This window comes from Dermacentor andersoni, chromosome 2, assembly GCF_023375885.2.
Source record: "Dermacentor andersoni chromosome 2, qqDerAnde1_hic_scaffold, whole genome shotgun sequence".
NCBI classification, from domain to species: domain Eukaryota; kingdom Metazoa; phylum Arthropoda; class Arachnida; order Ixodida; family Ixodidae; genus Dermacentor; species Dermacentor andersoni.
This window is the reverse complement of record NC_092815.1, coordinates 47409294-47424029: the sequence shown is the minus strand read 5'-3', so window position 1 is coordinate 47424029 and position 14736 is coordinate 47409294. Positions and strand designations below refer to the sequence as shown.

The 14736-nt window shown below is 41.5% G+C and overlaps 1 protein-coding gene across 1 annotated transcript in view; it reads left to right on the top strand.

Annotated features, from left to right (window-relative positions):
- Arpc2 (Actin-related protein 2/3 complex, subunit 2) overlaps positions 1-8734 on the top strand; it is a 37550-nt gene extending 28816 nt beyond the window's left edge. Inside the window, exons 8-10 of the mRNA XM_050189803.3 lie at positions 4565-4665; positions 6266-6366; positions 8218-8734. Of these exons, the coding sequence (XP_050045760.1) occupies positions 4565-4665; positions 6266-6366; positions 8218-8242 (227 nt within the window). The 3' untranslated portion in view covers positions 8243-8734. The remainder of the gene's footprint in view (positions 1-4564; positions 4666-6265; positions 6367-8217) is intronic.
- Positions 8735-14736: the final 6002 nt, after the last annotated feature.

The window sequence follows — 14736 nt, the reverse complement described above, 5'->3', positions numbered from 1 at the left end:
GATTTCAACAGTGTGCTTGGACTAGTATTGTTCCTGCAAAATGGTGTTTCTAGCTATATGAAAATCGTTTGTTGTGTAAGCAGGAAGAATTAACGTGATCATACATAGCCTGCACATAAGCACCTACAGCATGCAGCTGCATTGCATTTATTACAAAAGCAGTTTGAGGGGTCAAGCAAATGGTAAAAATTGTCACTGTGCAGCAGTGCTTGCTTTTAATAATTTCTTACATAAGACGTGATAGAATTGTAGGAGCACTGCAGGTGTAAAACGTATAGGCTGTAGTCGCAACATGTGTAAGTAGTTGATACTTCGCGCATTCAGTGCCGTAGATGCGCGAGGACATTTCCTAAGTTCGTAGAAACAGCCACGCACTTGCGTTTCAACATTAACCAATGCGGGATGTTGCAATTCAATTTTTTTTGCTAATTGCTGGGGCCAGATTACTTGACTGCAATTACGTGACTGCAGGACTTTTATGAATGCACATGTTCACTATTGAAATAATTCACCTACCGCATGCCAGAAAAGCAGGGTAATTACAACAAACCTTTATTTGGGAAGTGTACAAAGGAGGTGTACTAAAAAGCCAACTACAGTACCTCCTGTGCTGCTGACCTTATTCGGAGGTCAACTGCAGTTGATAGTGTTATCAGAGCTGATGGTGTGATGACTCACAGTCCAGGCACAGTGGGAGAAGCAGTTGCATTGTTAAATACTGGTACAGACTCATGGATCATTCTTTATCTTGTTCCTGCCAGTTCTCATCACTGTCTGCTTGTCGATTTGAGTTATATTTGTTTTAAGATATGATAATCTCCATACATGTCACTATGATATGATAATCTCCATACATGTCAAAACCTGGTTGTCCATTGAAATGTGCTTACCGGTCATAATTCTGATGTCACCCTAAGCTAGATCTAGTTAATTTTTTTTCTCCAAGTATGTAATTGCCATTGCTTCGCAATTGGCAGGCGAAAGAAGCGTCACTTAACATAATTACGATACTCATCCTGTGTTCTTATCTTTATACTACAGTCCCCAAATGGAGAAGTAGCCAAGCAGATCTGCACATTCAGTTTCAAATTAATGAGATTTAACGGAAACATGCATGAGCAGAAAGAGGTTCAAGAAACTTATGTGAGGTGAAGGCTTTCAGAGTATAACGTAAATGCAGCTGTGCAGTGCAGTTGAACCTCCGCAGGTATAATGAATTATCAGATATAACAAAGTAAATCCAAAAATCTTCTCAACGATATTAGCATGCAACGAATACAGGTTATGAATCCTGTATTCCTACCTCTTTGAAATCCTTGAAAACTCTTGGTTTTGGAGAAGGAGATTCAAGGCCCCCTTAAAACTTCTTGGGAAAAAAAATTAGCTCCTTGAATTACTTGAAAACTGGGGTTCGGGGCAACTTTTGAACGTTCAATGTAACAAACATCGCTTCAAACCTGTGCCATGCACACTGCCTATCCGCAAACGATTTTAGATATTTTCTTTCCAGAGTGTCGCTAAGTGATGCGATGTCGCGTGCCCACGCCGACCAACAACAGGCATGTTTAAATTACCATTGCCATCATGGAGCTAGACAAAACCAGATCAACCAACAAAGCTGTACCACTATATTTGTTATTTTGCTACTTCGTTCACACCGCAGCCGTCATGGCTACATTTTCGAGCCCTAGGCTCTAGAAATGCGTGGCTGAAAATAAGTTTCTGCAATTTGACTCTAGTGTGACGAGTGTCTTTGGCTGAAGCCAAACACTGCTAACAATCATGCTAAAAGCTGATTGACACATTTACAATGGGAAAGTCAAGTTTGTGGAAAGCCATTTGAAGAGCTCGAAGCGTGTGTTGCACTAAGCAACTGCTTAGCTGCAAGAAATTGCAGCTAAGCAGTTCTAGTGTATGTGTACAAATAAAATTTGTTTCTCCTTCCTTGCAAGTTTATCTTTGTCATACTACTTGAAATCCTTGAATTGTCCTTGAAGAACGGAGGCTTGATTTTTGTTAATCACGACCATATAAACAATGGAGCCTAGGAAAGTGTGGGGTAATTAGCTGTGGTTGAAATTGAAATGTAGAAAATAATGAAGGGCAGGGAAGAAAAGAGAATTGAAAATGAACAAAAAGATAACTTGTCACCGGTGGGGTCCGAGCCCACAACCTTCACATTATGTGTGCAATGCACTACCAATTGTACTACAGCGACAGCCATACGTTCATCCATCCACTGACTTCGGTTTTTATGTGTACTCGGTAGATCTAGCCCTGGGGCGTGTTAGCCTGCACCACTCAAAAGCCATGGCAGGCGAATGTGGAATGCATTTTTTTTTTTTGCCCGAAGGCATCATTTAACACATTACCTTATGAGAGCAGGCACGGGGCTAATAAACCCTGTGGACTGTGAGTGACTATCGCTGTAGCACAATTGGTAGTGCTTCACATGTATAATGCGAAAGTTGTGGGTTCGGTTGCCGCTGGCAACAAGTAATCTTTTTCTCAACTTTCATTTCTCTTAAATGTTTTCAACATTTCAATTTCAACTACAGCTCATTGCAGTAAAACCTTGCTAATTTAGGCTTGTCTCTCTCTCTCTCTCTCTCTCTCTCTCTCTCTCTCTCTCTCTCTTTCTTTCTTCTTCTTCTTCTTCTTCTTCTTTTTGTTTTTGTTTTTTAAAGGACCAAGAAATGTGTCCGAATTGACCAAATATCGAATTATTGAGGATATCAAGAAAACAATAAATGAATTCACAACCCTTGCTTTTATTTTGCACAGTATCTGCACGGAAGCTGCAATTCTCGTCATCTCATGATTGATTAGCACTATCAGTTATGAGGCCCTGGTGACTTCCTTTGCAGTGCAGAGTGAGACCCATGTCTTCATCCAAATAGACATGCTTTTCGCTACCACACGTACATCCCAATTAGTTCTTCACCAATGAGCTGGTCAGCAACAGACGTCCGTTGATCACAATGTAGCTGAGGTGTTTAATGCAAGCAAGCAGATGGCGGTAGAATCGCTCTTCATTTTTGGCAGTTTCCACATGCTGCTGTGTTTGACATTGTATGCGCATTGCACTGAGTCAACCCAAAACTACTGCACACCACAACCATTGCTGACAAAACCGTGGTCACTATCGACATGACCACAATGCAGGCACATGGTCAATGCGCATACTGAGTCAAAATGAAAGTAGTGTTGCCACAACCACAATCGCTATCGGCACGGTCACAGATGGCGACTACACAGTTCTGAAGACACGTGGCCAGCATGTAGTCATGCATGATGATAAATGCTAGAATAAAGGCTATAAAGGCACAAATAGGCACAAAGTGTCCTGGCATTCCTGTCTTTCGTACATTTCTTGCTGATGACCATGGTGATACAGACTCTGTCGCTTCATTTCGATTGGGTGCTAGCACCGCTTTTCTCTGATTTGTCTCGCATTTCTGTCGCTCTAGGAGTTGCGCGAATTAACTGGTGTGCAAACAAATACATCCAAATTAACAAGAGTTTGATGCAGTTAAATAATGCATATGCCTGCTGGGACAGGAGGACGAGTTTGAATCATCCAATTTTTCGAATTGACGAGGGTCGAATTAACAAGGTTTTACTGTGCCCCCATGCTTTCCTTAGCTTCATTGTCTGTTGGCCTTGAATTGTCCTTGTATATTGAGTCACATGTTCTGTATGAACCCTGTGAATGTATAGTTATAACAAATGTTGGATATAACGAAAGCATTATCAGCTTGGATGCGACTTTCTTACAACATAGTTCAACTGTGCTTCATTTTTGTTGACCTTGTTGTGTTTGCTTTCGTGCAATTGGTGAGCATTGTTTTCTGAAAAAGCAGCTTCCATGAATGGCTTGTGCTGTTATCTATGTCAGTTTGAAGAATCAGATAAGGTATGTGTCCACTGTCCTGTAATTAATCACTGGCCACTCCTGTGATTTGGAATTCAGTCTTCAACAGTGTTCAAGAAGGCAGGCTTGGTTTTTTAGTAGAATGTGTACCTTTTGCACTTCCGCTAGAGTGACTGTCAAGTGTAGTTATAAGGTGACACACAATGACAAAAATGGCTAGAGTGACCTAAAGAAGAAAGGCAGAATGTGAGGGGAGGAACTAAATATGAAGGAAGGGAGCATTCAAAATATTTAGTGCCTGTTCATCCACTGAAAATTTGCATTAGTTCCTAATCACTGTGATGGCAATTTCAACGGGCTCAGCACTCTGATTCGACTTAGGTCTGCGAACATCAAACTCAGGACTGACGTTAGCTGTCCCATGCAGTCACATTTGCTGGAAGCAATACTTGTGTGCTATGCTTGTACAGTAGCTTTAGTTGCACCTGCTAAATACATGTCAAAGTAAGAAATGGCCATTTAATATTTGGCTAAATGATTATTATCACAATCCTTCTGTCAGCCAGGTCCTGTACTGTGTGGGCTGGGCCTGTTGCTTTCCACAGGTCTCTTCTACATTTGCTTGGGCATTTCGTGTTGTACAACACCTTCAGCATGACTTGCAATTGCACCTTTTCTTACCCCCTTCAGTGCTCTTCCCGAGGCACACAAATCGCCAAGCAAGGGACAACACAATAAACTTGATTCACATCTTCCGTGACTACCTGCACTATCACATCAAGTGTTCCAAGGTAAGCCATAGGTGCTCAAGATTCTCAAAAATTGGGGGCCTGGAGATAGGGCCTTCGTAAGTCCCGTGTATGCACAGCGCCTTTACGAAAAGACGCATGGGGACGTGTGACCTTTGATTGCTAGGAGCACCTGCAGGTGTCGTTTTGAGCTTTCTTTGCTCGACTGTAGCTGTGGCTTTGCAATCGCAGTTCTTCCGGCCACCAGTTGCTGGCTCTGGATAGCTTTAGGGCCTTTCCCATACACCCGCTGGTAGCGCTAGAAACAGCTGACCATGCCCAGGCCATGTGCTCAAATGTTCCATTTAATAGAGGCAGTGTGTGTACATGTGCATTCAAATACACACAAGCAGCTGCTGAACATTCATGTCAAAGCTGTCATTCACATTTGCATTTTCTAGCCAGCCTTATTTCTTCAACAGTTTTGATGCAGCAGCAGCAGCTCTGGTACTTTGAAGCAAAATGGAGTGTTTGCACGTCAGATGTGTGTGTACCAAGTTATGCTGCATATCAAGCAAATTTATAAAATTGTAATATTGCAGTATGCAGGGTTGGAAAAGAAGCTATGCAGTTGTTCAAATTTGTAGGAAAGTAGCTTATTGGGAACAACGCAACCTCTTGGTGGACACTTGGAAAAGAGGCAAGGACATGTGTCCTGACCTCTCTTAGCATGCTATTTTCAGTACATGGAAAATGCTTTCCTTGTGTTCATCTTCATGTCTGGCTCATTACTTGCAAATTCTTCAGAAATGTTTCATGTTCTGATTGAAACGTCTTTGCAAATTTGGCGTGACCTTTTCAAATCTTGTAATGTTGATAGATTGCATTTCAGTGTGTGTTAACCTACTTGAAATCTCGCTTACTACTCCCTCACACTATGGCGTTACAACCCAGCTAATGCGCACTGCTGGTATGAAAGTGCTGCGTTAGGTTGCAGCCGCCTAGGTGCACTGAGCTGTAGTGAATACGTAAGCATGTTATTCACATATTATGCCTTTTGTCTTTCATGGGGAAGGCAACAAGGAAGACAAGAAATGTGAAGTCTCCACAAAACCGTGACCTATATTAATGCCTATCCTATAATCTTCTGATTCGGTATTTGCTTGCTATGTAGATTGCCTTCACCATTAGCAGCAGATATTAGAGACATTTAGCGTGTCCGCTATTCCGGCAAACGGGAGCGGTTTGGACGGAGTACCGGATTTGCAGGGGCGTAAACGTGAGCGGCCGGAGCGGTGTAGCTGCCTGGTGGCATAGAGTTCAACTAGACAAACGCAGAGCTAAAATTCCAGTAACCCACTATATCCTGCTTCGCTGCTGATGCAAATTTTCGGCAGCGGCGTTCTTATGATATATGTATATATAGTGGAAATTAAGAACAAGAACATTGCACTCGTTATATCTCTATTCATATTTGATCCTTTCCAAAAAAAAATTTCAGTAATATAGCCTTTGAAAAGCATTGCAGTCACTCCAGTATGTTGCACAATTTGAAGAAAAAGTGTTTATCCCCCCCTTTAACGGCCCCATTAGGCAATAGAGAACCAGTTGCTTGAAATGGTCTCTGCGTTGCCCGATTCATCAATTTGGAATACTCCTGCAGGCCTACATACACTCCCGGATGCGTACCAAGACATCCGACTTCCTCAAGGTGCTCAATCGTGCGAGACCAGACCCAAAATCTGTAGAGAAGAAGACAATCACGTGAGCGTTACACACTTTTCTTTTGCGAAGCTCTCTTTTTGGCTTGTTTGTTGAAGGGAAGGCCACCATAATATATATATATATATATATAGTAAGTGTATGTACACATTCTTCCACTCCTCCTTAGTTCTAGGAAAGGACGTAGGAAATTCCTAGCATTTGCCTTCGCTAACTGATCTTTGACACTTGATTATTGAAGATTTTTCAATTGTATACTACCAACACCAGCTGATGTGTAATGGCAGCCAACGTGGCTTGCAGATAACAAGGGTTGTGCAAATAGTACTTTTTGAGACCAAATCGGGTGAACTGTTGATTACGTTTTGAATAGATAATGGTCGTCTTATCTATTACCATAAAACTGCGTTCATATATACTAGTATCTGTAATGTTAGCACTTTTTTTTCCCTATACATTGCATATTATGAGGTGCTGTTTATTAGTAGTCGAAATAGAGGATTCGGAGCAATAGTCAGTTTGCTCACAAACACAGCATTCTTTGGGGAGTGTTAGTGATTGTGGCTTAAAATGAAAAGCCTGGCTCCCTCAGCGATGTATAATGTGCTTTACTACGTAATTTCTCCTGTTTTATGTTTACTACCACAGTCACCAGGATAAAAATAATGGGATTTTTTTTTCTCCAGCATTGTATTTGATTGGGCACACAAGAGGATTTAAATTATTCGAAAAATACTCAAAAAATATTTGTATTTATGTTTACACTATTGGAAAGATATTTGTATTTACTTACATCAGTTATTCGATTAGTTCAGAATTTTCAAATATTCGCACACCCCTACAGATGGGTAACTATAATGTTTTGGTGCAATATGGCTGATATTTTGGACATTTTCTGTGCCTATTGCATCATCCTTTATGTGAAGGAAGTTGGTGCGATTCTGTTTAGCACGTGATCAGGCAATTTATTAATGTGACTTTTTAGGCTGTACTAACTGCACAGGACACATTTGGTTTTTGGGCTTTGCATCATTGTGTAGCTTGACTGAAAAGTTCAGCAGCAAGACAATCCTTGCTCAATGCTCTCTCAGACTCCAAGTCTCAATTTGTGCTAAGGCAGCACAATCATCAAGCAAGTCACATGCAGGATTTAGTGATCCTGCAATGATTTAGTGATTGCACTTAGTGCAACCTTGACATATTGCAGTCATTGTGCACTAGTTGTGCAAACTTGCAGTTCATAAAAGCAAGGGTGGTAGCTGCTTGTGGTCTGTTACACTGTCAGTCCGACTCATAATCTGTGGTGATTTAAGTCAGAAAATATGCACGACACTTCCTCAGCTATGGACACCTTATCAGAGACATTGTGCCAATCTGTGGAGGACTAGTTGATAACCACATTGGCCATTTACTCTGCAACATTGTCTCTACACATCACAGCACACCTAATTGGTATTCAAACAATAGCTACTGAAGAAGTGTGAAATGAAACATCACTTGCCAAAGCATGCTGAGTAGGTCTAAAATTAAAATTATGTCACATGGTACATTTACGAAACAACAGCATTCTGCATTCTACACGACGAAAACCAGGTGTTCTTTTTCGTTGTGGTGCATCTTGCAACACCGGGCTAGGTTGTGAGGCTGAGGATATATTCAGTTCTTTCTCAGATCCCATGGCCCGTAAACTTATTTGGTCAGCGTTACATTATCATGCTATCATTTTCTGTCAGTGAACGATCAAGACCTATCAGTGAAGTTAGCAGTGCAGCATTTAGTATGAAAGACTGCATGCCGTTAACATTAGACCACAGCACCACGCTCCGCTTGCAGGTACAGTTTCATATGTACTACCATAGCTGTGTATATTTGGTCTTTTCTTTTTTATTACAGGGGACGAACGTTCACACGCAACTAGCAATGACAAGCTGTTATCGATGCAGAAGGTCTCGAACAGAGACCTCATTTGTTTAACCTTGGCACACAAGAAGCAATTGGCCTGACGGTTTTTAATTTATATGCCACGAACGCTTACCAGCCTTGTTGTGTTTGACAGATGCAGATTTATAGTTATGTATTTCATTTTATTTTTACTATTACTCCCTTGCACTTTTTTTTTTCCTCCTCCCTTGTTACATATTCATTTTGTCACACTTGTGGGAATAAATTTTGTGATGATTAAAAGAAGGGAACACGGTTACACACAAGTGAATGACACAACACATATGCATTATGATATTCCTTAGCTGCTTAAAAATGAGGCTAGGTGCGCCTGCGTTTTGTATGTCGAGCACCGATTTCTAGGGTTATAGAAATCTTCCTGAATCATTGCTTGCAGCAGTTTGCTGGGACAAACGCTGTGTGCTGTAAATACTGAGGTGATGATGATGATTAAACTAAGTTCTTTATATGCTTTTGTTCTGTGTTAATACGCTGTGCTGAACTTTTGAACATAAGAAGGGCAAGATATGCATTGTTTGTGTCACTGGAAGGGATGCATAATTGGTACTATTATTGTGCTTGTTATAGCTTAAGTTGTAGGCCCACAAGGTAGAGACTTTGTTTAATTAATGTCTGGCTGACATGTTATGCCAATTTGTCGTGAAAGACAAGATTTGAAGGTTATTTTTGTTTGACTGTATGTTGTAGGGTTGCGCTGCAAAAGTGATACACACAGGGACGCTAAAAGGAAAACAAGAGACAAACACGGACATTTGCACACTACTTTTTGTTTCAATGCTAACAACTGTGTGGGCGAGTTGTACTTGAAGATGGATGGATGGATGGATGCAAAACTTTAATGAAGGTCCTGAGGTACGCTTGAAGATGTAAGATTAGTTTCAGAACAATCAATAACATGTTTCTGAGACTGTCATATATTGTCCACACAGGATTCCAGATGTTTGTTGTACTGTCGTCCTTGTAGATCATGGCTGCACAACGTACGGCCTGTGAGCAGATATTTAGCACCCTGCAGGTCACGTTTAGACTTCTGTGCTGCGCTGGTGCTGCAGTCGGAGCATGGCCATATGATGAGACTTCAGGTAAAAGGCACGAGAATGACGACACACAGAAAAACCGACCAACATCTCCGTGTAGTCGTTTTCGCACCTATTGCCTTAAGATGCAATATGGACATGTCCAAATTTCCACCCAGAGATATGATTAGAACACTTGTTTGGTCACCAAACAATACACAACATGAAAGTTTTTTTTTTTTTTTTTCCTGTTCAAATATAGACATTCATGCGTGTGAATCTTCAGAATATGTTGAGAACCGTTTAGCAGAATTGCACCTGGTGTGGTTTCTCAGTGGCTATGGTGTTGGGCTGCTGAGCATGAGGTCGCGGGATTGAATCCCGGCCACGGCGACCACATTTCGATGGGGGCGAAATGCAAGAACACCTGTGTACTTAGATTTAGGTGCACGTTAAAGAACCCCAAGTGGTCCAACTTTCCAGAGTCTCCCACTACAGCTGGACTCATAATCAGAAAGTGGTTTTGGCATGTAAAACCCCATAATTAAATTAAATTATTTAGCAGAATTGCCACAAGAGCTGCCTTCAGTCTTCAAGGGCTGTCGTGACAGTGTAAGATGGGCTGAGGACAGCAGTTAATGACACCAAACAGCTGCCTCTCCAAAAGCAAAAGACGCAGCATTTCCTACTAAAGTGAGGACCTACTGGCTTGCAGAGAAGTTGGTTTTTCTTTCGCTGGTTTCTGGTGAAAGATTATCTAATAAAACAGCCTGTAGTGTTAGTAACTGATTTCATTTTGGTTTCTAAAGCAGTGTTGGAAAGTTATGTTGAAAGGAGCTTCATTGAAGCATGCTGTGTGTTTTGTTAAGCCTGGCTGCTCATTGGTGCAACTGTGCTAGTAGGTGGGCGCTTGTGCAGTGGACTTTGGACAACAGGCACACCTAGGAAACAATGCTAGGATGGCAGACTGGTGTTTGCTGGCATGTACATATACATTTTGGTTCTCCAAAGCTTTAGACTGCCCACCTTATTACGAGCTTTAGTAGAAAAGCCACAGCCCTAATGGTAGCAAATTGCTACCAATTAGGGCAACCAGATTTGCTTTCATGAGTACATTAGGGCTTGTTATCGTTGAGTTGCTTGGGATACTCTCCAGTCACTTGTCATGCTTTTTGTAGCTTGTTAAGCTTCATGCATTGTTCTTCCAAAAGATGTTAATTTCATTAGTTATCTTGCCTTGCCCCTTTCAGGTGCCAGTTAATTCTGTTGATTGAAAACTTACTTTCACTACATTTCCTGCATCTTTAGTATCATAAAAACCATACAGCTGCAGAATATATTACGAATATTACATTCTTCAGTGCGATTTGTCAAGTTTGCAGAATGTGGACTCGCATGTGAAAAGTCGCTACCAGTGTTGCCATAATTTTCTTTAGCATGTTGCTAAAATGAAGTGAAAAAGCTGCGAAATTTCAATAAAATTTAGTGCAAGGTCGCTTAAATTGTCGCTAAAGCTTTTGAGTAAACTTTAGGTAACATAATGTTCCGGAAAGCTATAACGTACGCTATCATGGCGTAAATCATATACCAAAATGTCTTGCATTCATCTAGGGTCTGTTTGAGACGGGAATAAACTGAATTTACCAGCAGTGTGTAGTGGGCTTTTACTACTATATTTACATAACAAGAGACGATGACAGATGAAATTCGCATTCACTGTAGTATTGTGAGGTTCCAGATGCAGCATGATTCAAAAGAACATGAGCGATCTGATTTTCTTAGCACAGAATCATTTGGCCCTCAATATCTCTAAATGTTTTGTAGTTCTCGGTGCTCTTGAAAAGGTGGAAAACTTATGTAAGACGCAGATGGGTGCATGTTAATATAGTGATGACATCTGCATGACTTTTTTGCAGGTCAAATACTACGCTTCCACCCTTTTAGTCTACCTGAAGGCTCTTGACAGTACTTATTTGTCCAAAACGTGACAACGAGGCAATGTGCTCAGGCCCGCGTGATTGAACCCAGCCCCTCCTATGTATGCACCTTTCTACCATCAGCCTATCTTATTATTCACCTGCTGCATCCTAAATCTCCCGATAAAATTTGTAAATGTCCAACAATCGAACATACTTAGTGAAAGTGCAGAACCCGGTGTGTTACACCCCATTCAGATGAGTTTTGTAAAACTTAATGAAATGCATGCACTTGTGAGCAAACTGTGAAACCTGTGAAGGCAACTATTGCTTCATTGTAGTCGCAGAGCACACACGTCATACAGCCAGTTCCATCCACTAACGTGTAGCCTTTGAATAATAAAGTGCATTGAGGCCGTTTTCAAAGCAACTTTGCTAACTTCAAAGTCACTAAAATGTCGCCAATTGTTCTGTAATGTCGCCCAAAATGTCACCGGTCTCTAAATTGAAGGATTTTCATTCAACAGACAAGAAACTTGCTAAATTTAGGAACAAAATCACTAAAATGGCAACACTGCTCACTACTGGAACATCAGATATAGAAACATCAACTATTGTCTAGCAGGCTTGAAAACCACCTGTCCAGCCACTTGAAAATTATGCTTGGTGCAAAACATGAAAAACAATGAAAGAAGTCAGCCCGCTACATATGGCACACTGACGCCGAGCAAAAACACCCAACCATCTATTTTGCCACTTGTTTAACTGGAAGATTTTTCACATGTCATTCAAGATGTATGCGACACATTTGCGATGCATGTGACAGCAGGCTTTCCACCCTCACCCCTCTTTAAAGACACACTCTTTCCACTGCTTTCTCATTCATGCCAGCAAGCTTACTGAAAGAACTCTTTCCTCCACCTTAAAGTTGGATCCTTAGCAGTTAATTTCCGGTTTTATTGTAGCATCCACTGTCAATAACTATGGTTCTTGATGCTGCATTGGCAGATCAGCCTTGTCATTGCTCACTTGCATTTGTGCATAGCACTGGCCACTTACGCACACATATTGTAGTAAAGGCATCTTCAGGTTCAGACCTTGTCATAGTCTTTGGTGTACAATAAGTTCTTAACTGGAGTAGCACAGGGGAGAAATCAGGCACGTACCCACGATTTATTGGGGGGGTCCCAACCCAAGGTAACTTTTCTATGCAGTTGAAGGGGGGTACCTTTACTAGTAGAAATGTGAATAACGCCCACCATTTGCCATAAACAAGTGTAAACCCACAAAAGAGAAATGAAATAAGGTGTGTTTTAAAGCTACACCTATGCGATACCCCTCTCCTTTACTTGACAAACAAGGAACCATGTCAAATGGACTGACGCAGGTAAGAAGCGCAGGAAGAACCGTGCCAAGAACAAGTAAAGAACCGAAAGCGTAAAATAAAAATTACTTTAGTAGAATACAACTTAAAAAAAGCAGCAGTTGGCAACTAAGGCACACGGACCGCGCAGAGTTATGCTACTCTGCCAGCCAATCACAGAAGCAAACAAAATCGTCGTCATACGGCCTTTTCAAAATGCCGTCGTACTTGATTGCTCCAGAGCATCTGCTGTTCTTGAAGAGTCCTTTCATCGGCGGAAGCAATGAGGTGTGCAACAGACATGGACAAAGTGTATGTAGTCTGAACATCTCACTCTTCAAAAGTCTGCAGTGGAGTTCATTTCACAGTTGAATTCGTTTTACTCGTGAAACTTCACTGCCAACTGAAGTGAAACTTGACAATAAATAGTTGCAGAGAAGCAAGCACGTTATTTCAGTTCAATAAAGAATTAGGCTTTCGCCATTACCCTGTAATAGGCGAGGGAAAGGTATAATATTACGCGTTAATAATTTTATTTTTGTGATTACCATCTTATTTGGGTAGCAGAAAAGTTTGAAGTATGAATTATTTGCAGCCTCGCGGAGGAACACTGGCTGGCGGACTTGTAGCCGACTATAGTAGCGTTTGTTGAATTCACTTTGGAAGAATTATAGATAAATATATATTTGCGGAACAATCACAGTTCTTTTGGATCCCTCGTTTACTGCTGTAGCAAGTGCCACAAGTGATTCGTACATTTTTTGGGGGGGAAGTTACGTAACGATGCGTGGCCGCCAGTCCCATACAACCTCGTAGGGCACAGGACGCTGGGATTCTAAACGTACTGCGCCCACCGCGGAAGGTTAGAAAGACGCCTATATATATATAAGCACAGCAGAGAAGAGGCTACGTCAGGCGGCTCGAATGATAACTGTATAAGCGTCATTCAGTACACACGAAATTGTTCTCCACTTCCGGCGGTGTTTTTTCTACTTCCTAGTTAAATAAGAAAATGTTGATCCATAAATATTTTCATAGACAATGGGTAAATTTGTTCATTTTTGCTTTTCCTTCCTGTTTGGCTGTTGCCTCAGCTTTCTGCCTTAGTAGATCGCTTAATTTCTCAACTCCTTGCGACTCTCGTTTCCAGTTGGCTATTTTGCACGAAAAGAGCTGTACAATTAGGGAAAAACCAGATGAGCTAACGGGTGAAAGTCTTATTGCCCATGAGTTTAAGGGTTATTGCAGTGTTTGATGATGGACGCTGTCTCACATTATTTTATTTTCCACCTTATCTAACCCATATCATGGGCATATGGTTTTGAGGATCTGTCAGCGTTTTGGCGAGCCGTCACTCGAGGAAATAATGAAGCAAAAGGAAAAGTTAAACGCAATTGGCGTTTTATCCGGCCGCAGCTCGTTCCACGTGCATACAGACCAGCTGACCACGAACCGAATCTCTTTCCTGGTCCCCAGATCAGTCTAAACAAAGGAGGTTGAACTAACGAACCAACAGCGATGCGTGTGATCGTTGAATAGATGGTGACAACTGAATGTATCTTGAGTTAATCGCGCTGGCACGGAATCGATGAGGAAACTCACCTTCACATCCCAGTAGACCCCGATAACTACTGCCATCCAAAAGCAGGCAACAAAATGTGGAACCAGCGAATAGCTGTCAAGCTTCAACATTGATTTGGCGGTGCTGTAGGAATGTGTGTGAGAAGTGGTGGCGTGGACAGGGAGTAAGGCGGGAGGGGGGGGGGATGCGTCCTAATCTTGGGGGGGGGCCGCCGGGCCCCCCTTGGGTACGTGCCTGGGAGGGATGCAAGAAACACAACAAAATGGGCTAGAAATTGGTATAATACTTGACAAAATTGAATGTATTCATTGAAGGCAACAAAAGAAGAAACCTTAAAATAAAGCATATAACTTTAAGTAATATGCCAGCAAAAGCTGGGATAAAAAATATGCAAACTTCTTTTGCTATCATGTCGATGATAAAAAGCTTCACATATTTCTCTTTTACAGTAATCATAGTAGCACTTTTTGATTGCCATCTTGTTGAAGCATGAATGTCAGCCACAGTGTATGGCTGCTCTTGAAGACCAGGGTTTGTGCGCAACTTGTGTGGCCCATCACATACAAGCCGCCA